This window comes from Heptranchias perlo, chromosome 2, assembly GCF_035084215.1.
Source record: "Heptranchias perlo isolate sHepPer1 chromosome 2, sHepPer1.hap1, whole genome shotgun sequence".
Classification (NCBI taxonomy): Eukaryota; Metazoa; Chordata; class Chondrichthyes; order Hexanchiformes; family Hexanchidae; genus Heptranchias; species Heptranchias perlo.
Genome location: NC_090326.1, coordinates 85,385,846 through 85,409,521, shown reverse-complemented (window position 1 = coordinate 85,409,521; position 23,676 = coordinate 85,385,846). Strand labels below are relative to the sequence as shown.

The 23,676-nt window shown below is 45.1% G+C and overlaps 1 protein-coding gene across 1 annotated transcript in view; it reads right to left on the bottom strand.

Moving 5' to 3' along the window:
• Positions 1 to 5,896: 5,896 nt before the first annotated feature.
• Positions 5,897 to 23,676, bottom strand: part of agmo (alkylglycerol monooxygenase) — a 324,939-nt gene continuing 307,159 nt past the window's right edge. The window contains exon 13 of the mRNA XM_068003878.1: positions 5,897 to 6,833. Within this exon, the coding sequence (XP_067859979.1) occupies positions 6,777 to 6,833 (57 nt within the window). The 3' untranslated portion in view covers positions 5,897 to 6,776. The remainder of the gene's footprint in view (positions 6,834 to 23,676) is intronic.

The following is a 23,676-nucleotide window of genomic DNA, read 5'->3' as shown; positions in this document are numbered from 1 at the left end:
GATATAGTCACAGCATCTCCATTCCCCTCTACCCCAGATGAGTTCATATGTTGCCAGGCAGTGTCAAATTACCAGTCTGACACATGCAGTGTTTTTCTTGGAGTATAAAGTGACAGGAGGTGCATATTAGCCTGCTTGCAGCAGCCTTGTGCAAATCCCTTGAGTATGGCAGACTTTAAACTGAGTGTCCAGCAGTGTGAGTGTTCACTCTGAACTTTGACTGGAGCAAATCTGTGCCATTTGTTTTTCTTTATTCGTTCACGGGATGTGGGCGTCGCTGGCAAGGCCAGCATTTATTGCCCATCCCTAATTGCCCTCGAGAAGGTGGTGGTGAGCTGCCTTCTTGAACCGCTGCAGTCCGTGTGGTGACGGTTCTCCCACAGTGCTGTTAGGAAGGGAGTTCCAGGATTTTGACCCAGCGACAATGAAGGAACGGCGATATATTTCCAAGTCGGGACGGTGTGTGACTTGGAGGGGAACGTGCAGGTGGTGTTGTTCCCATGTGCCTGCTGCCCTTGTCCTTCTAGGTGGTAGAGGTCGCGGGTTTGGGAGGTGCTGTCGAAGAAGCCTTGGCGAGTTGCTGCAGTGCATCCTGTGGATGGTACACACTGCAGCCACAGTGCGCCGGTGGTGAAGGGAGTGAATGTTTAGGGTGGTGGATGGGGTGCCAATCAAGCGGGCTGCTTTATCTTGGATGGTGTCGAGCTTCTTGAGTGTTGTTGGAGCTGCACTCATCCAAGCAAGTAGAGAGTATTCCATCACACTCCTGACTTGTGCCTTGTAGATGGTGGAAAGGCTTTGGGGAATCATGAGGTGAGTCACTCGCCGCAGAATACCCAGCCTCTGACCTGCTCTCGTAGCCACAGTATTTATATGGCTGGTCCAGTTAAGTTTCTGGTCAATGGTGACCCCCAGGATGTTGATGGTGGGGGGTTCGGCGATGGTAATGCCGTTGAATGTCAAGGGGAGGTGGTTGGACTCTCTCTTGTTGGAGATGGTCTTTGCCTGGCACTTATCTGGCACGAATGTTACTTGCCACTTATCAGCCCAAGCCTGGATGTTGTCCAGGTCATGCTGCATGCGGGCTCGGACTGCTTTATTATTTGAGGGGTTGCGAATGGAACTGAACACTGAGCGGTCATCAGCAAACATCCCCATTTCTGACCTTATGATGGAGGGAAGGTCATTGATGAAGCAGCTGAAGATGGTTGGGCCTAGGACACTGCTTTGAGGAACTCCTGCAGCAACGTCCTGGGGCTGAGATGATTGGCCTCCAACTACCATCTTCCTTTGTGCGAGGTATGACTCCAGCCACTGGAGAGTTTTCCCCCTGATTCCCATTGACTTCAATTTTACTAGGGCTCCTTGGTGCCACACTCGGTCAAATGCTGCCTTGATGTCAAGGGCAGTCACTCTCACCTCACCTCTGGAATTCAGCTCTTTTGTCCATGTTTGGACCAAGGCTGTAATGAGGTCTGGAGCCGAGTGGTCCTGGCGGAACCCAAACTGAGCATCGGTGAGCAGGTTATTGATGAGTAAGTGCCGCTTGATAGCACTGTCGACGACACCTTCCATCACTTTGCTGATGATTGAGAGTAGACTGATGGGGCGGTAATTGGCCGGATTGGATTTGTCCTGCTTTTTGTGGACAGGACATACCTGGGCAATTTTCCACATTGTCGGGTAGATGCCAGTGTTGTAGCTGTACTGGAACAGCTTGGCTAGAGGCGCAGCTAGTTCTGGAGCACAAGTCTTCAGCACTACAGCTGGGATGTTGTTGGGGCCCATAGCCTTTGCTGTATCCAGTGCACTCAGCTGTTTCTCGATATCACGTGGAGTGAATCGAATTGGCCGAAGACTGGCTTCCGTGATGGCGGGGATATCGGGAGGAGGCCGAGATGGATCATCCACTCGGCACTTCTGGCTGAAGATGGTTGCAAACGCTTCAGCCTTGTCTTTTGCACTCACATGCTGGACTCCGCCATCATTGAGGATGGGGATGTTTGCAGAGCCTCCTCCTCCCGTTAGTTGTTTAATTGTCTACCACCATTCACGACTGGATGTGGCAGGACTGCAGAGCTTTGATCTGATCCGTTGGTTGTGGAATCGCTTAGCTCTGTCTATAGCATGTTGCTTCCGCTGTTTAGCATGCATGTAGTCCTGAGTTGTAGCTTCACCAGGTTGGCACCTCATTTTTAGGTACGCCTGGTGCTGCTCCTGGCATGCTCTTCTACACTCCTCATTGAACCAGGGTTGATCCCCTGGCTTGTTGGTAATGGTAGAGTGAGGAATATGCCGGGCCATGAGGTTACAGATTGTACTGGAATACAATTCTGCTGCTGCTGATGGCCCACAGCGCCTCATGGATGCCCAGTTTTGAGCTGCTCGATCTGTTCTGAATCTATCCCATTTAGCACGGTGGTAGTGCCACACAACACGTTGGATGGTGTCCTCAGTGCGAAGACGGGACTTCATCTCCTCGAGGACTGTGCGGTGGTCACTCCTACCAATACTCAAAATCATATTGTCAGCATCCAAACAGCAGCTTTTAATCCAGAAATGAAAGTATATTTTCAGTACCTTGGAATAAAAATAGCTGTTAAAACCTGTAACATTAGGAGCGAGCCTTTGGATTAGTGGTAGCATTCCTATCCCTACAGGGGAGGTACAGGGTTCAAAACCTGCTCCAGACAGTCCCGACCAGAGCTCCGGCTCTGAATTCTGGGTTGACATCCGGCAGGATACTTGCATCCGGTGGGTGTGGGTGAACCCCCATAACATCCGGGCTGTGGAAGCCCATAAACTCCCTCTGCCGTATAGGACGGTATAAAGATGGTTACGGCCACGGAAGGAGCGATCACGTCGAGGCCTGTCAGACTGTTAATCAGCCTGCAAATCCTTTCACTACTTCGTACTATTCTCTAAAGGAAAAGCATGAAAATACAATGACAATAACCTGTAACGTTTTTCAGATGGGCAGCCCAGTAGTTATTCTGCTACAGCACTGCCCTCCTCTGAATGGGAGATCCCAGTTCAAATTTCAATTTGGTCATTGACCTGAAATGTTAACTCTGTTTCTTTTTCCACAGATGCTGCCTGACTTGCTGTGTATTTCCAGCATTTTCTGTTTTTATTTCAAATTTCAATTTTAATCATATTAGAACAGCTAGTTACTACAAGGCTACAGCACAGGACCTGCAGCAAGAGACCCCAGTTCAACCTCCAGTCTGAATTGGCATAAAGGCTGCTCCATAGTTACTACAACACAATAGCATTGGAACCCAATTTAAAAATTCCAGTTCTGATCTTAATCTTGTTTGACACAGGGGGTGGCTTAGTAGCTGCAACATAACAGTACAGTAGTTCCCACTGGGAGATCCTGATACAAATCCCAGCCTACAGCTTGTAGCCTCCACTTGGACCCCAAATTCGAATCCTGTTTTTGACACTTAAATTGAGAAAAGGCCAAGATCACTAATGTTAAAAACGTGAAAAGAAATTAAATAAGCCAGGAAGTAGTAATTGGGTACAGAATTTAGAGAGGTTTGCAGAAGTAACAGGTTTCTAATAATGAAAAATTTTAGCAATCTTAAGGTAGACAGGGATTCGGCAAAAAATAGTGAGCAAAATGGAAAGGGGTTCTTAGAATGCATCCAGGACTCTTTCCTTAATCAGCATGTTGCCTGTTGAATAAGGAAGGATGGAAGCTGACAATATGATTTTGAATATAAGTGGCACGGATTTTTCTTAGTCGAAGTTCAGAGTGAAAACTTACACCATTAGATAATGGGTTTGATGTCTCCATACTCAAAAGGGTTTGCACATGGCTGTTGTAGGCAGGCTAAATCTGGAGGGTTATAAAGGAGGACAAGTACGTGACCTGAAGATGGGAGAACACTTTGCAATAGTGACCAAAACTTAACTAAATTCATATTGAAAATAAAGAAAAAGAGGAGTTGATAAAAGAAGTGTTGGACTAGAAATTAGCTCATGTCAGTGGAATGAAAGAGAACCTCATCCAGATTAATTGGTGAGAAAAAACGGCAGATCAAACAGCAGACCAGCAGTGGGGGATATTAAATACGAGATGAATAAGGTTCAGGTTAAATATTTTCTGACTAGGAGTGCATGTGTGCACCAAATGCCAGGGTCCCATAGATGCATAGACAGGTTAGAGCAAAATTGAAGTTTAAAAAAGCATATGATTAATATAGGGGGATAATACAGAAGCAAGTTACAAGAAATATAAAAAGTATAAAAGGGAAGCAATAAAGGAGACTGAGAAGGCTAAGAGAGTATGAAAAAATATTGGCAGTTACCATAAAAGGAAATAGGAAGGTCTTTTATCAACACGTAAGAAGTAAAAGGATAGTCAAAGAAGGGGTGTCACCAGTTAGAGGCAAAGGTGTCACCTTGTACTTCGTGTAGAAATGATTAATAAGTATTTTGCCTCATTTGTTACAGAGGAAGGTAAAAATGGTATGTAGGAGTACCTGAGGAGGAAATGGAAGAGCCACTAATTTTTTTTTATTCGTTCATGGGATGTGGGCGTCGCTGGCAAGGCCGGCATTTATTGCCCATCCCTAATTGCCCTTGAGAAGGTGGTGGTGAGCCGCCTGCTTGAACCGCTGCAGTCCGTATGGTGAAGGTTCTCCCACAGTGCTGTTAGGAAGGGAGTTCCAGGATTTTGACCCAGCGACGATGAAGCAACGGTATATATTTCCAAGTGGATAATTCATTCGTTGAATATTCATTAATGGAAATGACTATTTAATTTTGAAAAAGTTAATGGGACTAAAAGTAGAAAAGTTAACAGGCCCAGAATGTACGCATCCCATAATACTGAGGGAGCTTCAGGTCTTTAAACTTCCCAGCCTGGATGACTGGTCAGCGTTAATTTCTGATTGGTGTAAAAAGGCTGCAGATAGCACATCCTTGCATCTGACTGCTGAGCCAGAACCTGTGAAGCCAGTTTCCCATGGCTGTTGCCAGGGTCTTTTAGATATAAATTGGTGGCATCCTAGAACTGGCCCATTCGGCTATGCTGGTTGTTCATCACCCTAACATCTCTTCTTTCGTTAACTATCACTTACAGCATGACATACGGCTTCTAAAGAACCATCCAGCATTATGTTTAGTCAGGCCTTCATTTATTATTCTTGTACCATTAGTCTGCCCTAATTTTGGCTCCACATGCACTAATCCTCTGCCAAGGCAAAGTACATGCACCTGTGTCTGTAGATACGAGTGAGAGGCATGGAACACCTCCGGCGGTGTCTGACTTGCCTGGCATCCCTCTGCTGGTCCTCGTCATCTTCCTGCAAAAACCTCAGATATAGATGTGTTCCCATTTAGAATCTCATTGCAGCATTAATGGGAAAAAACGAGGTAGCAGAGCAATTGCCACAAAGGTTCCCCAAAACCTATGTGGCAGCAGAGAAAAATACAAAGCAGAAAATCAGTGGGGAAAAAAAAACTGTTCAATGTATTTTCTAACTATGTATATTAACTGAATTTATTCACACAGCTGATTCCCTCGCAACCCTGTACATTCATTATTCATGGGTGTAAAGATCATTCAGCTCCTCCATATACAAATATTGGGAAAGAGAAAATGAATTTGGAATATTGGGAATGAGGACATTCTCCCCCTCATTTTAATATTTTAATGAAGCTCCCCGAGTTTGGCAGACGAACCCAAACGGACAATCTGCACTATTGTTTTTAAATTATGTTTCTTAGCAAGTATTTTAAGTTCAATGTAAAATATTTTTTAAACTCCTCTTGCCTTCCAATTGTGTGTTATCAGTGCACCCAGAAGATCATGCAATTATTGATGAGCAAAAACCATTCTAGATCCAACATTCCACTGTGATCAGGAAACATTACCAACTACTCATTTTACTAGTGGTTTTATTGATTTATTTCTGGAAAAGACAGGTAACAAAAATGATTTGCAGATAAACAGTCAAAACCAACACAGGTCTTTGGGTTTGAGATACAAATTTAATCACATTGCTGCAGAGATTCATCAAATTTGTTGTAACATGCATTAAATTAGTTTTGAAAGGTTATGGTTAATTTTTTGAAGTATACAAATCAAAGTTTAGGTTACCTTCAGCCTTTGTCAACTTTATGCAAAACTCCAAATTGTTTTTGAAAAGTCTGCATGGTGTACATAACAAAAAGCTTCCAATGATTTGTTTTTAAACAAGATTAGAGATTATGAACAGAATTTTATTACAGATGTGCCACTGCTAAATAACATTAGTGTAGTGCCTCAACATGTAGCACAAAGCACATTTTAATGCAACTCCATGAACAAGCCCTGTTTAGAGGGCAAAGGACAAATGCTGAAAATCCACAGTGGTGGCACTGCACTGCTGTTCTCAGTCATCGGCTCATGTTACGCAAAACATAGATCTAAGTTTGTGTGAGCTCTGTGCTCAAATTTTGCTAACAGTTGCAATTAAGTATCAAGAAAATTTATAGTCAATATATACTGTAACATAAAATCTTTTCATTCTCTACTACAAAATACTACAAGTTATTATTCTTATTGATTTCTGAAGATAAAATGTCAAATTATTTTACTTTCTACTACAGTTACTTATAGTCAAAAATAATATTTCTTGTTTTTTTCCTCTAAAATGTTAATTTGTATACATTTGTATTCATCACCCATGAGTTATGGTGCATGGAGAAGCTGGCTATGTTGCAGTGTTGCTGTGGAGCTGGTTCATTCTTATACTGTGACGGATGTCCATTGGTAGCTGTTAGAGTTTAATTACACTTCGTAAACCCCAGAATGCCAAACATAGAGAAAATCCAACCTGAAAGAAAAATGTAATGTAATGGTTTGTTTTAGGTTTAATGCACCTGTATTTCAGAAAATTCCAGTCATCAACTAGTTGGTTAAAGTAATAGTTTAGGTCATGTGACTGCTCTACTCATCATGTGCTGACTAATTGATACTATATTTATTATTTCTCTAGTTGACCTCCAATGGCATCGCTTATGGAAAGGAACAAATAAAAATGTCTCTCTTCCCATTAGTATCCCTCTGCTTGTGGAAGCAGAGAGTGTTATTAATTCAAATGCAAATCAGATAGATTTCTTTCAGAAAATAGTATTTTGAGATACAATTTCTGAATAAATTGAGACAGGACATGTGGTAATTCTTTTTCACCACTGGGCGTTTCCTTGCTTCATATCTGGGTCTGTTGTAGACTAATTGATAGCCTACCATAGCTGAGGAGGAAACTAAGCAGGCTGACACTGCAGCACCACAAGACGTGGAGAGGGACCTTAAAGGGACAGAAGAGCCCTGAAGAAGACAGGAAGGAGGTGCAGTCATTGTAGGCCTCAGCAGAGATCGATGCCTACACAGGTAAGTGAATGGGGCATGATTGGGGGAGAGGAGGCCTTTATTAGGCCCTCTCCCTCTATTTCTGCACATCAGGGACATTACCACTGTTACCCTGGTCCAATCTTCAGGGATCCTAGGGAGCAGCGGTAAGAAGGGCAGACCGGAGGGAAATGGGATGGGAGACTAGTTGCCAGCCCTCCACCAGCATTTATGTGCAACAAGCTGGGAAGGGGTGGCCAGCAGCGATCCTGGCAGAGGTTGGGAAAGAAAATCTAAGTTGGGGCAGAGGCAATTTCCTGCTGTTTCTGCTGCTATCTCTTCCGATTTGGGGTAGGGTAGCAGAGGAAAGTCCAGCTCTTGATCTCTATACGAGGGAAGCATCTGAGCAACAGCGATCATTTATATTGTTAGATTTCAATTGCTGAGGTGACATAATACTGCTGATAATTTAACAGTCGGAGATATCAAGAAAGCTCAATTTTCACTGACGAGGAAAGCTTTGGGGAAACCATATTGAGACATTGGGCTGATTTTAGCTTGGAGCCGGGAACCCAGTGTGGCAATAGATAGTCGTATGGGTAACCCAGAAGCCGCAATCTGCGACTGCAATTCAACTGAAGATAAATATTTTTGCTTCCGGGTTTCCCACGCGCCAGGCAGCCAGATTGACAGGCTGGTTGCCTGATGGAAGTGAAAGGAACCGCAAATTGGAGAGGGGGGAGGGAGGGGAAGAGAGATTGTGGGCCGTGGAAGAAATCTGAGGGGTGGGGGGAGGTAGGGGGACGTGGACGATATTGGGTGAAGATCGGGGGGGCCACCATCGGGGTGGGGGGGTCTAGCATCGGCCGGTGGGGGGGGGGTTCGGCCGAAGGCTGGGGTCCGATCACGCCAGGTGAGCTTGTTGGGCCTGGATGAAGCACTCCTGCTCCTCCAGGCTCACAGGCAGTGCAATAAGGGCACTCACCCCCTGGATCCGGCCCTTCCTGCCAGCTTTCACCTGACGTGAATCCGAAGCGATGGGAAACCCTAAAATTTGTTTGACATTTCTAATACACAAAAAAATTAAGTGCCTCAACTATCGCAATGGGGTACATTGTCCCTTTAAGTATCGGCCCACCGGCTTTAAGTTGGGACGGGACTTCTGGGGTTTCTGTTGCGGCGCATCCAAATACGCCTGGGTTAAACCCATTAGTGGGTGAGTTGGAGCCAGGGTGCGGTCCCGGTCCAAAAATCAACCATTTTTGCTGCCTACCCGCCCCCAACCTGCCTGTTCTTGGGGGTTAAAATCAGCCCCATGCTGTTGGGTAATATAATACTCCGATATAAAAGAAAAATGGATATTTTTAAATCAATGTTGAAGAACAAGGAAGCCTTGTATATCCGCAGAAAAAGGAGGGTTCAAGGTAAAGAGAAGCTTAAATAGCTAAATAGGGATGCTTGTAGAGAAACCAAATTAAAGAAAAAGTATTTCACTATGTATAAAAGGTTCCACTGTCATGTGAGCAAGACAGTGGAGTAACATGCTTGGCAGGAGTTGGCAAATTCCATCAATTCAAAGTACTATGCAGAGGACATGGTTTCCAATCTTCTATGAAATTCAATGACCTCACCAAGAGAGGGCAAAATAAGGCACTGCAGCATTATCTCATATTTGTGCACTGTACCAATTAGCACTATCACGGACTGCTCCTTTCTACCAATGCATCTTTCACTTTGTCTCCACCTTCCCATGGATGCCCATTACCCTGCACTGTGCATTCTCCAGTGCCTTCGGTAGAAGGCTGCACAAGGCAACCTCCTGCCAACTCTTTCCATGACAGAACTGGCAGGCAACAAGTTTCTGTCTTCACAATGCCTTCCGTAAGTTCCCTAACACATGGGTGGAGGGAGATACCATGCCACCAAAGTCAGCTAATGAATAGATGTTTTTGCTTTTGTAGGAGTTGACAGCACATAACAACCAGGAGAGGATGATGACCAGAAGAGATCCAGCCACAATGCATCTTTTGATTTCTCTAAAGGAGCAGGTCCTCCAAATCCAGGGATGGGATTTGGATGAGGAAGAAGGAGACATGCCCCCTGCTCAGGGTTTGTAGAATGCTTATCCATCCTTTACACTCCATCCTGATCAGTCACACACTCGCTTACATGAAAGTGTGCAAAGACCAACAGCTCCATGCCAGCTTATGTCCTCATTGGCTCCCTGAAAAGAGCCCAAAGCAAAAAAAAATTACAGTGCCTGTCACCTTAAGTGCTACTGGCAGAGCAGTGCTTTCCCTGGGAATGGGCTTCGGGTGGATAGGAGTTCTCCTCCTGCAGTAATGCCACACTTCCCTGGCAAATGTACGGTGGAGTTCCAAATGGGACACATGGTGGAGCAGAAAACTCCTCTGCTCTCCCCACATATTCCTGGACTCAGTGCAGTCCTAGTGTAGCAACACATCTTTAAGTTTTGTTGTCCTAACAGACCGAAGGTCAATTTGTCAGTCACCATCTAAGTTGGTGCAATTATCTGTGGATTTGTGATGCAGTTTAGCAGCTCAGAATGCCTAGTTTATATGGGTGGTATTGGCACATGATCTGTGACCAACACTAGGGGAGGAAATAGATCCAGAGCCAGAGTTATGTCACTTCAAGATCATTTAGATTTAATTTGCACCTCAGCACCTGCTTTAAGGTGCAATCTTTTATCCTTTGTTGGATCCATGACCGGAAATACACGTGACGCGCAAACATGTGGATTGCACGGTTGCAAGGGAACTCCAACTCTTTTCCCTCCACGTAGCACCTCGGAGGTAGGTGCACATGGGAAATACGCCAGTGGAAAATCAGCTCCATTAACTTCACAACAATGATTCACACGAAGCCACTGGGCAGGAAAAGATGAAGTCACTAATCCTGGAGGAGAATATCACTGATTTTATACCACACCAAAAACTGATGCGAGATGCTATATTTGTAGTATGTTTTGGATTTCATTTTACAATACATATGGTGAGAGGTTTTTCCATAAAACTGGGGAGTTTACTGGATTGAAATGAGGTCAGAGTTAAATTCAGTTTTTATTTACTCTTTCAGAAAATGTCATTTTGTTGCTGAAGCCTAAAGAACTCTGTTAAAAATTGGAATTTTTACAACTTGGTTTAGGATTTAGATTGTGAGTTCAGGCAGGAAGTGGAACACTTTTACATTATACACAGTTTGGCATGTTGGAGCAGATAAATCCCATGTTATTGTACACAAACATCCCGAGGTATACAATGATACTATAACAGGACTTGTTCCTTCTCCAGAGCGCACATTATCAGCACCCATCTGATGGATGCACTGTATTAAAATCAAGACTCATCACACATTCTCCTACGCTAAATCATTCTTTCCCAGGAGCTCAAAACTGTGCACCTCTTTACTTCCCTTTCTCCTACAATCTATGGATTTTAAAACCCAGGCCCCACTTTTAACACCAGGCAGTTTTTAGGTATGTGGGTGGCAGAAATTCACCCATTGCAGCAGAAAACAGACCTGGGGTATTTTAACTCCCAGCCTTATTAATGTGTCGCTGTTCCACTTCCTGCCCGGAATGGGTTGGAGATGGTTGGGAAGTGACTGCCGGCCTCTGGAAAATTGGGAGGCCTTTAGTCATTCTCCGGTGTTCAGGAAAGGGGGGTATCGTGGTAGGGAAGCGGGGGGTTGGGGAGGGGGGAGTTCGGGGCATGGAGGTCTAAACTTTCCTTGTGGGGCCCAGATAGGCACTCCTGCTCCTCATGGCCCCTCAAAGGAAATACTTACCCTTTGAGGCCTCTTCTTCTTCCCAGCAGGTCCTGGCTACCCTTCACCTGGTTGAGAAAGCTGCAGCAGCTTCCCTGCTCAGTCTTGCGTTAAAATAGCAGTCGGGGCCTGATCTGCATATTTAAAAAAGGATCCTGCTGGCTTTGGGCAGGCAGCTTAGTCGCCTGTCCAGAAGCCCGAGTGAAAATCGCAATCTGCGTGATCCGGACGGCTTTCTGACCCCTAAGTAACCTGGAACATTTTAAATGCCCACCCATCCAGTTTCCACGAGGTGGTTAAAATCATTCCTGAGGCTTAAGATCATTCCCAGGTTAAAATCATTCCCGAGGCTTGGCATCAACTTATCTTGATTTACCTTGACTTCTCTTACTTATTTCAACCATGCCTGAACTATGGACCCTGGCCTTTCAATTAGGTGGTTTTAGTCTGCATATAATTACTAATCCTACATATATTGCACTCCCTGTTCACAAACCTTACTTCCTGTTGTCACGAGTTTTGGTCACACTTTAATATAAACACTTAACATTGAAACACCATTTTATGATGTCATTTCCTTATATATATTAGTTGTCATGGTTTATTGATGAATCAATCAACTCACGCAAACAGTTCCTTGCAAAAAAATGTAGGAACTGAAATTTCTAATGTCCAAAATAAGATTTTAAATAAAATAAACAAAACAAAATCTATATTACATTTATTTCACAATAATATGATTACATTTGTACTTTGAATTGTTTTTGTGTCTTTTAATACCTTCATTAATGTTTTTATTTGAAAACCTCAAGTAAAAATCCTGGGTTGGATGTGACATTTTTGCCCAGAGCTGTGATTCTGTTAACTGGAGGCAGGTTCTGCAGTGTAAGAGGGCATTGCTGATTCCTCAGTCACAGCGAAGAAGGAAATCTACCTTTTGTCTTCTGTTTTAGTCAGAATGGTGTAGTTCTTGTATAGCAAGTTAGTTTTGATTATATATCAGCAGAGCCAGTGAATCAATTTAACAGACTGATGCTGAGGCAAATACAAAGCTCTGTTCTGCTGTTCATTAATAAAAGTTGGGTTTCTACATTTTTTGCTGGTCTCTGGAACCAATTTATTCCATGAATGTTACAAGGTGAGAAATGCTTTGAATAGATGATTTTCCTGTGTCTGACACATACACCATTTTCCAGTCAGGTCACAGGTGCAACCACTTTGGTGGTGGTGGGAGGGGGTGGGGGGAGTAACAGGACATGTGTCCCCCAAATTCATTTAGCCTGGGTTATACCTTCATTTTATCCACCCCCCCCCCCCCCCCAAACTCCTGGAATTGTGTTAATGTCCTTCAAGACTTCAAATGAGTGATTTTAACCCTGCCCACCCGTGGTAGACTTACACGCCGACATCCTGCTCCCTTCCCGCAGTCTTCAATTTTAAACTGCTCTTCTTGTCTGGCGACAAGGACGCTAACCTGAAACTGGCAGCGTCCTTCTTTAAATATGTAGATCGGGCTCTGATGACGTCATTGGGACCCGACTGCTATTTTAACCGGTGGCCTGACCAGGGAAACAGTTGTGGCTTTCCTATCGGGTGAAGCTAGAGGAAAGTAGAGTTGGGGCCTGAAGAGGCCCAATGAGTTAAGTTTTTTTTTTAACTCTTCTGCTTTCATTGTGGGGCCAGGAGGAGAAGGAGTGCTCCTCCACGTCCCACAAGGAAAGTTTAAGCCTTCCCACTTTTCGATCATGAGACCCTTCCAAACAGCATCCCCACTTCCCCCAATTTATCTGAATTTCCAGCTGCTCGACATTCTACTCCCGCCTACCGACTACCTGCCACTCCCTGCTGGTTTCAGGCAGGTAACTGACCAGGTGCATGCAGATGAGGCATGGGAGTTAAAATCACCCAGGTCTCACTGCCAAGGTTGAGGGGGTAATGCCATTCGCCTCGGCCCCAAATGTGGTGTGCCTTTAAATAGGGTTACTGCTTTTCGTCAGGTCCAAAATCGAACAAGGAGCGGGATAGGATGAGCTTCAATCAGCCAGGCTGATGGTGGCCACTTTTTTGCCTGCTCCATTCACCTTACAGCTGCTATAAGTGTCAGCACTGTGAACGATGATTTGAAAACAAAAAGATAGATCCGTGTTTTTTACAGGCCTTCCAATTCCTTTTAAAATCTTTTGTAAATTCACTGCCATCCAAGACATTGTGTGCAGGCAAACACACTGCCTTCCCAACCTAGTAAGTGTTGTACCAGTGGTTGGGTGCAGAGAGGGCTTTTTTTTAACCCTCCTTTTTTAAATAATGGTCTTGACTTCAGTCTCTGACAGTCCGCTCCCAAGTGACCCGCTGCAGTGTCCCCAGAGAAATACTTTGCTAAAAAAAACGGAAGTTCAGAAGCTCCAATCTCCTGACTGAAGCGTAACCTCTGGCTCATCCCAAACTGTGATCACTGAGAGAAGAGAAAGAGGGAGAAAAGAAAAAACACAAACAGCGAGGGAGAGAGTGAAAATCAGGGCAGAGGCAGCAGGGTGAAACTGAATCTTTAAAGAAAAAGCCTCAGCAGTGGAAAACAGATTATGACAGCAGAGGAAAGAACATCTAGTACAAGTGCGAGGTAGGAAGAGTGCTACCACAAGGAAAAAAATAGAAGGAAAACATAAAATGAAACCACAACAGCAGTCCTCAGGGGTCATTTCATCTTCACCTCCACTAAAAAGTGTAAAGAGCTACAGATCCAAAGAGTTGGAACAAAAGGTAAAGAATTTAGAATCTCAACACAAGAAGCACTAAACCAAGAGCACAGAAAAGACACTGGTGGGAAATCGGGTGGGGGCAGTTAAAATGGAGCAAGGGACTCAACCACTCTGTTCCTACCCCAATCCGGCTGATTGCAATTTTAAATAAGTGGCTTCCTCGCCAGGCCAAAGCTGCCAGGATCTGGATTTAGAAGGTAAGTGTGAATTTTTAATTTATTACTCGTTCAATTTGTGTGGGCCAGGAGGAGCTCCTTCGTGCTCCATAAGGATCCTTTGGGACTCCCCTGCCCTGGTCTTCCCCTCTACCCCAGCCACAAGGAAAATTGACCCCACTGATACAGGCAAGAGGGGAACTAAACAGCCTCTTATCAACAATGGGTGCTGAAAAGCTCCTCTGGAATACCACGGCCAAATACTACAAACAACAACAACTTGCAATTGTATAGCGCCTTTAAAGTAGTAAGACGCCCCAAGGCCCTTCATAGGAGCGTAATCAAATAAAATTTGACACCAAGCCACATAAGGAGATATTAGAATAGGTGACCAAAGGCTTGGTCAAAGAGACAGGTTTTAAGGAGCATCTTAAAGGAGGAGAGAGAGGTATAACACATTATAAAGCCTTCAATCAAGAAAAGCCTCAGGACCTGATGGCTATCCAGCTGAATTCTACAAGGCTCTATTCCCTCTCCCATTGCAACTCCTACATTATGTGCTGGAGACAATGATCCCCTCAGATGCTCTCAGTGAAGCCACAATCACATTAACACATAAGAAAGGTAAAGGCCCCAGTGCTCATCATATAGACCTAGATCCCTTTTCAATACTGACTATAAAATACGAGCCAGGATCTTAGCCTCCAGTCATCAGTCCATTCAGGCCTTGTACGGAGTCACCAGGCAGCTATTCAGTGTGCTGCTCCACCACAGTTCTACAAATACACTGCCTTGGTATTCTCTCTGGATGCGGAAAAGACATTCGACCAGGTTGGGTAGAAACTTGTCTTCACGACACTCCAGAGAATCAGCTTTGGTGACACATTCAAGAGGTGGATTACAATCCTGTATTCGTACCTAGGGTTGCCAACTCTGGTTGGATGTATTCATGAAGATTTCATCACATGACCTTCTATCTCCTACTTCCACCATTGGTCTACCAATACGTTCATCCTCGCAGCACACAGCCTTCCCAAGCCAATTCAGAAGCAGATAGACTCTTCATTACCCAAATGGATGATTTCCAACTTCAGTCAAACAGCCCTTTTTGCCCATCTGCAATGTTTTTAATAACTAATAAGCAAAAGTGTTCAAAGAAAATTTTTAAAAGCACACAAATTTTTTAATGTCCCAGTGATTTTTCTCCAGGATTGCTCACAGTAGTGCCCTGGAGATCAATCTTCAATTCCTGGAGACTCCAGGCAATCCTGGAGGGTTGGCAACCCTATTCCTATCCCATACCACAATGTGCACTAATGGCCTCAGCTGCCTTACATTTCCACTGCATTGAGAGCATCCAAATATCATCAAAATTAACAGTCAGCTAACTGTCCTGTTGGCTCTCCTAACATTGAAAAGATTCAAAGTTTTAAAATATCCCAGATGCTCCATTAGATTGCCTGTGAACTTTTTAAACTTTGCTTCAAACTGGGGGCGGGGGGGGAGGGCAGTTATACTGCAGCTGGTGTGCTGAAGTAATATGAAACTACCTCCTGGAGCTAGTCTCAAATCTCATACCTATTTGTACTTTTGGTGACTTCACATCTGAATTACATTATATAGTTTGTGTTGATGAACAGTGCTGATCCTTAAAGTAACCACCTTGTTTAGGTCCAGATAGATTTAGGAGATATATATATTAAGTTAATCATATGATATGAATTAAATACATTGATTGCAATATTTAAGAGGCCAATTATCTGTCATACAGTGGAGTTTTTGATGTGGCTCATAGGGTAGAACATAAATCCCTCTCGAGAAGCATTCTTGTGAGGTCAGTAAAGGCCCCTCTGTCCCCTAGGGAACCCTCTCAGTGTTTGTCAGGAATAAGCCCATCTGAACGCTTTGTCTCATAAGTTGTAAGCTAGTAACTGCATCCTATGCAGCTAGCTGTGCCAAACCAGGCCCAATGCTTTCCAAGTTATTGGGCTGATGGGAAGAAAACAGCATTTCCTCTGGAAGCCACAGCTGTTTTCCTGAGAGAATGCAGATGCCTAGAAGTTTCTCTGCTTTTCGCCTTTTGACTACCTGTTCTGGCTGCAGACTCTTATGGGGTTGGGGGAGGAAGGGAAACAGCAGGCACCCAACTGTTTCAATAAGGTAGTAGCAATCCTGCACAGATCACGGTAAAATCACTTTGATCCATAGAGGTTCAAGAAGAGATCGCTTACTGTTTGCTGCCTTTGCCATTACATTCCAGTGTGCAAAAATACTTTGTGACTCGTTCAACGTCAAGATTCAGCAGTAGGCTGCTAATAGCAGCTCATAAGGCATATTTTCTCCTTTGTTACACCTGGAGAATGTTCAAGTTCCAGGCGCGGTGAAGAGGAAATGGTTGGGGAGGGTTGCGGAGACTTGTTGCATCAGGTTTCTGCCCCCCCACTACTTGAGTTTCCTCTCATTTTGTCCATTCAGCACACTAACAGAGGGGTGCCCAAAGACATCTGGTAATGGGGCTTGCACCTTGACCCTCCATAGACTTGATGGTCTCCAGGGGGTTTACTGGAGGTAGCCTGAAGATGGTTAAACAGAAAAAGATGATTCAAGTTTTTAAAGGATTTCATCCCAAGGTGATTTTTGGGCCTTAGAATCTTCTGGCTGCTTTTCTCCCACAGCAGCCAGAGGACTCTGAGCCCGGCAGCCAGAAGTGTAGCAGCAGGTTTCTCAGGCCTGCATCTTCACTCCTGTTGCGGGCCCTGGTCCCAACACAAATAGAGTAAGCCAGAAAAATTGTGGACACTCCTCCCCTCACAGGCACAGCACACCTCAGGTACACTGTACCTATTAGTCGGCCAGCGGAGGCCCTGAGAGGAAAATCAGCCCTCATGACTTTCTTTGTTCAATATAGTTTGAGTTCAGTTCAATTTGCCATTAGTCCTATTTCAAATTGATAAGAGGAGATGGTCCTTGGTTAGTACCCAGGCTCAGTGGAAAATCGGGTGGGTTCCTTTACAAGAGTGCGCTTCAATCTGCCTGATTTTTCAATACTTGCTGTGCCTGAGTGATCCAGTCCCCCTTGGCATAGACTCGAGAAGATTTCTCCTATAGTCTTTTTTTTAAATGCCTATTGATCATTTATCATTCTGTGTTCAGGCTTTTAAAACGTAAGCTTGACATCACCTCAGCACGACTTCCTGTTTAACCTTGTATTCTCTTTTACTCTTTTCACGTCTTCATATATCAATGTTGCTGTGCTTAAGAAAAATATTCACTTGTAACTAAACTTTAACAGGTTCCCACAATACAAAAGGTATATGCTGCTCCAGCTCAGAACTCCACCATGTTGCTCCTTGTGGAAAGCTTATGCTGCACAGATGCATTGCAATTTCTCCAGTACAATCTTTATTGTCTTTCTCCATTTTATCGATACTCTCCTGTATTTTACTGTCGTTACTTCTAAGCTACAAACCTACCATACTATAGGATGATCTTCCTTGCGTCCTCCCTACATCCTCACTGTTAAAATCAAGGCATACCTTGCAGTCACCCACTGTAACTTGCTGGAAACTCAAAATAGGAACACCTCATCCTCTCCTGGTCTTTCTTTAAACCCCAAGCTTGGCATCATAATCATTACTTCATGTTTTACCTCATCTTTTGTTTTCTCTTTTCAGCATTGGTAGTGTCCTGCATTATGGACTTTAGCCCCTCATTTTGGTTGCCCAAATTAAAAAAGAAATGCAGTGATGACACGCTGCACATGATGGTCTCAGGACTGTTGACATGGTGCCCCTTTAAGCATTTCACAATTTATTTCATTCTGACTGTGTCCTGCAATGCAGTCTTTGCAGAGTTATAAATGTAGATGGTGATATCATTCAGAATGAGCTGCAACGTAAACCTCTATGTGCCATTACTGGTTGAAATAACAGCAAAACTGGAATAGAATAACAAAACATTGGACGATGTTTAGTAGTTTGAATATCTGTACTCTTGACCTCTACTTATTGATCTCCCCTCTTCTCTTTGTTTTGGTTAGTCCTAAAAGAGCTCTCCACCTTTACCATGCCAGTTCTGATCAAGGGGCTCAATTAAAACATCATGGGGTGGGTTGGGGGCGGGGGGGTCAGTGAAAATTTTAGAATTTGGGAGCAGGAATGAATTCTGCTCCAACCCACCGACTTCCGCGTTTGACCCAGAAGCATCTGGGTGTGTGTGCGCTTCTGGAACCCGATGACATTTAAAGGTGCAATTAAGGTAGTTAAAGTAGTTAAGGGCATTAAATTTTAGTGTATTGAGGCAGACAAATGATTTTAATTCTACCTGAACACGTCTCCCATGGCCTCTGAAAGACTCCTTGGAAACAGAGGCGAGTTGCAGCTCTCAGCCATTTGGATCTTTAAACCAGTGATTGACATGTGAGGAAAAGGTGAGTTTTTGCAGCAGGCAAGCAGTTCTCTCAGACAAACCTTTGGCTGGGAATTCTTTGTGTTTAGACTGAGATTTCTTTGTTCACACTCAGAATTCTTGTGTTCACACATATTTACCTACATGTTGGACCCCTTCAAACTAACACGGTCAGGATGGGGGGAGCAATGGATTTATTCAGCGGTACATCTGAGGAGGAGACACATCACCATCCGCGGCAAGCACGGCGTGCAGTTCTGGGAGTTGCAGGTACACAAGACAGAGGTGCATCACAAGGACCTGCAGAAGAGCAGAGAGGGGAACAACAGAGGAGTCGAGGTTGCAGGAGGCACTACCCACGTGAGAGGGTGTACAGGCAGAGGCTGAGCTTCCTGGACCTCTCTGAGGAGCAGTGCCTACACAGGCTCAGATTGAGTCATCAGGTGGTCGCAGACATCTGCAGGATCCTTCACGCAGAGCTGCTCCTGGCTGGGCCTGGTGGACATGCATTGTCCGTCACAGTTAAAACCACCGCTGCCCTCAATTTCTTCACCCGCCGGATCCTTCCAGGGCGCTACCGGTGAAATCAACGGGATCTCTCAGTTGTCTGCACATAAGTGTATACGACAGGTCACGAATGGCTTGTTTACCAGGGCATCTGACTACATCAACTTCCCCATCGACAACATCAGCCAGACTGAGAGGGCAGTGGGTTTCCACTCTCTGGCTGGCTTCCCACGGGTACAGGGCGCAATTGATTGCACACACGTAGCAATCTGAGGACCTGCACACGAGTCAGGACTGTTCATCAACTGAAAGGGATATCACTCCATCAATGCGCAGATGGTTTACGACCACCAGAAGAAGTTTCTGCGGTGTGCCAAATTCCCTGGCAGCTGCCATGATTCCTTCATTTGGTGCGAGTCCAACATCCTAGCCCTCTTCCACACAGAAGACAGACTTAAGGGCTGGTTCCTTGGAGACAAGGGATACCCACTGCAGACGTGGCTCATGGCACCTGTGAGAAAACCCACCAGCAAGGCTCAGGAGCGGAACAATGATGGTCACACTATCACCAGATCTGTCTTTGAACAAGCCATAGGAATGCTGAAGATGTGCTTCAGGTGCCTGGATCGATCTGGGGGAGCCCTTCAGTACGCACCAGCGAGGGTATGTAGAATAATAGTTGTGTGTTGCATGCTGCACAACATCACTCAACAGAGGGTTACCGGTTGATGAGGTCCCACGTGCTCATGAAGCAGCCACACCTACCATCAACATTGAAGAAGACGAGGAGGAGGAGGAGGAGGACGATGGACAAACCATCGGCAGAGCAGCGGCTCACCTGGTTGCTCGTGATGCCAGGGAGTCACTCATATTTGATACATTCCCATAGGGAGATATGCAAAGTGAAGGTAGTCAAGTACTCAGACCATCTGGAACGACAACCACCACACTGCACAAAACAGTCCTACAACTACACATACACCCATTGTAAACACGCCCAATGGGTGACATCAAGTCTTGCCATTCATGATGAAGCATATGAAAGGGCGCTTTCACAAAAGGGACTCAAGAATGGGCAAGACGTGGCAGTAGTGGTGAGAATCATAACATTTAATGTGCATTTAACAAAAAACAAATATAAATGAAAAACATGACATTCTGTCAGACACCCTTGGTGATTACAAAACCTTTTAGACTTCTTCTTCCTACCACTTCTACATGGTTCATCCCCTGTGGCTGCAGCAGAGGCAGTGGCAGGCTGCTCAGATTCATGCCGACTGTTTAGATGCTATCGGCCTATGACCCATGGGTTTTGGAGCCCTGGAGGGTCCTGCCAAAGACTGCTCCACCTTCACCTGTGCAGCGGCAGACTCAGCCATCTGGATTGTGGGTACCGGTTGAGGGGGAGGCACTGGGTGAGACGTGAGGCGCTTTGAGTGGAGTCCCCACTTCCATGTCCCCTTTCGCCATCATCCTTCCCCTGGGCCAGGGCCACATCACTCCTACCACTCTGTTGGACAACAGTTTGGAGGACTTGTGTGATGCCTTGTAAGGTCAGTGTTAATGTTTCTGTCTGCCTGTTTAAGGAGGCAGCATGTTGTTCACCCTGAGTCCAGATAGCCGTTGCCAGGGCCTGAATGAACTCATTTGTGAGCCATGCATGAAATGCAATGGAGGCTGCCATTCCCTCCATTACAGACATTCCCGCACTTACCTGCGCCACCAGTCCACTAATGCTGGAGGTGGACTCCTCCATCCTCTGCGCTAATGTGGAGACTGAGCATGGTAAGTCTTCCAGTATGTTGCAAAGGTGCTTCTGTACCTCTATCATTCCCCTTTCCAAGGGTGGCCCGTGGAGTTCAGCATCTGTGCCCAGCTGAGCAGAGCTTGGAGAGGAGTCACCGATGTGGACTCTCCATCGCTGCCCCTGCCAACAGTGTCTGCTCTTGCTCACTTATGAGTGATGACTCACCAGGTGATAACCCAACTAACTCTCTAATAGGACCCACCGAGGTGTGAGTATCTGCCCTGGTGCATGGCTCGCTATGATGTGACGCTGTGCCCTCAGAGGCATGGAGCTCCTCTGAGGAGTCGCCTCATCCATGTCATCACTCCTTGAAGACCTTGGAAAAGAAGATATAGCAATATTAAGAATCATCGCAGAAGTAATGTTGTGATGAGCATAGTGAGGTGTGCAACAGGTCAATCATTGATAACATCAATTCATCTTGTGTGTGAGGAGTGTTAAAGTTCTGTCACCAGACATTTGCGGGGTGCCAGTCTCAACATCCCCGAAGGCCAGGCACTCCACCGTTCAGCTGATGTCCAATGCCTCCTCCTCCGTCTCTGTAAGGGCCACTATTTGTGGAGGCCCCCCTCCTTTCCCTTGCATTTTGCGCTCTCTTCTCTTACAAGGGGAGAAAGTACAGACATGTGAGTGAGTGAGGGTGACAGGGACACCCGATGGATGCATTGCTCTGGGTCAGGCTGACAATGAAAGAGATGCATCAGAGGGTGAGTGTCAGACAGATTCATGACATTGCATTAGGATTGGGATGATTGGGAGTGGTGGGTGCACAAATGGGGAGGTGAAGAAGTGCACAGAAAGTGAAGGTAACTTGACACTGAGCCTTAAGTGGGTGTGAGGGGTGATGTGATGGAGTAGGTTTCGCAGGCCAGAGTGTGAGGGGGGGGGTAATGTGCACCACAGAATGCCGGTGAATCAGTAGCTGTACTCACTTTTCCTGACCTAGTTAGCTCATTGAACCACTTCCTGCAATGCATCCACATCCGGGCGACGATAGTTCTGCTGATCCCTCCTTCGCCACCTCGAGCCAGGCCTTCTTGGTGGCAGAGGCAAGGCGCTTCCTCCTATCTGCCGGGTACAATGTTTCCCTCCTGCTCCTCACACCGGCTAACAGCAACTCCAGCGCGGAGTCACTGAACCTGGGTGCTGGCCTCCTCCTCTGCTGCTCCATCTCCTTATATTCCTCCTTTCTCCCTCAAATCCCATGGTTGTAATGGCCCTTTAAATAACCCAGGTCCCAGCGTGTCATTCGGGTGTGCGATGCGCCAACTATGCAGCCTGCAGCTGTAAAACCCAGAAGTCACATTAAGGGCCTTCAATAAAGTCACAATCGCTCAAGAAATGGCACGAATAATTTTTATGGGTTTCCCACGCACGCATTGCCCCCCCACCCCCCGTTGAGATTGGCCGGAATGATAAAATTTCCCCCCGTATCTTTCTCTTTCAAATGCTGACTGACCTGCTGTGCATTTTCATTATTTTCTGTTTTTAGTGAACAATCCCAGGATCCCACACAGAACGTACATTTGGAATTGTATTTCTTTTTTCTGTGCCTCTTCGTCATACTGCTAGTGCAAATAGAAAACTAATGGTACAACGGATATGGTGAAGCGCTGAATGATAAAGCCACGCAATTCAGAGATCTGTAATGCTAACAATCATCATCTAATTATGACTCACGACTGAAGCACAAACATATTTCAAAAAGTACTTTTAACCTTTTTTTTTTCACAATTCACAAATCTTTTCCCCAAATTTTCTCCACTCATGTTCAAAATGCTCTGAATCTTTGTTTCTTTAATTTGCTCTCGGAACGTGGGTGGCACTGACAAAGCTGGCATTTATTGCCCTGAGAAGGTGGCGGTTGTGGCCTTCTCCTTGAACCGTTGTAGTCTTAATGCTAATGGTGCTCCTCCATGGTGTTAGGCAGAGAATTCCAGGATATTGACCCAGCAAAGATGAAGGAAGGGTGATATATGTCCACGTCCGGATGGTGTGTGACTTGGAGGGGAATTTAGAGGCGATGATGTTCCCACGATATTGCTGTTCTTGTCCTTTTTTTTGGTGTACAATTCCATGGGCACCAGCCAGCCTCTGGTACCTTACCTAAGTGGTCATTCTTCACACAGGAACACAGGTAGTGAGACTATTCACTCTGGAGGTCATCACAGCTGAGCCCAATCCGATCTTCACCCGAAATTGACACATTTTCCAGCAGCGGTCACGAGAGAGTGATAATATTGGGAGTCATGTCTTTTTTTTCTCTCTGCCAAACCCATAGACACTGAGGTCAATTTTGTCAACTCTGCAGCCACTCCATCTGAATCAATGCATAGCAGCTAACAACTTGTTGATCTGTATAGCTCAGTGCCATGTTGGGCAGTGTATTCACTAATTGAGCTGTTTGAAGAGTCCCTTTGACTATTTTTAAATCTATACTGAATTTATTTTACTTTAATAAAGCAAAGTGAACAGATGTTAGTACCACTTAACAAAGCGTCAATTCATTGCCTGTGCTACTGGCTTTGTGTATAAAATGAAATTGAAGGTATAATCTCAAGGAGCTCCAAGCGTACAAAATACCTATGATGCTGCAGAATTAAAGGGTAAGCATTGAGGTTTGCAAGGCAGCAATCTTCTGTTTGGAACTATGTCCACAAGAAATTTAGCGGAGCACAGGACAGCCCATTTCTCTGATGCGCCCATAGAAATTCTGATGGAGGCAGTGCAGCACAGAGGGGGCACTCTTGGATTGGAGCACTGGAAGACCCCAGGCAAGCGACCCAACAGAAATACCGGAAGTTAGCAATCAGCACATTTAATGATCTTACCAAGTCAGCCATGATATTAAAAAAATCCACTGTTCCATTATTTCAGTCTACTAAGCATCCATGACCCTTTAAACCA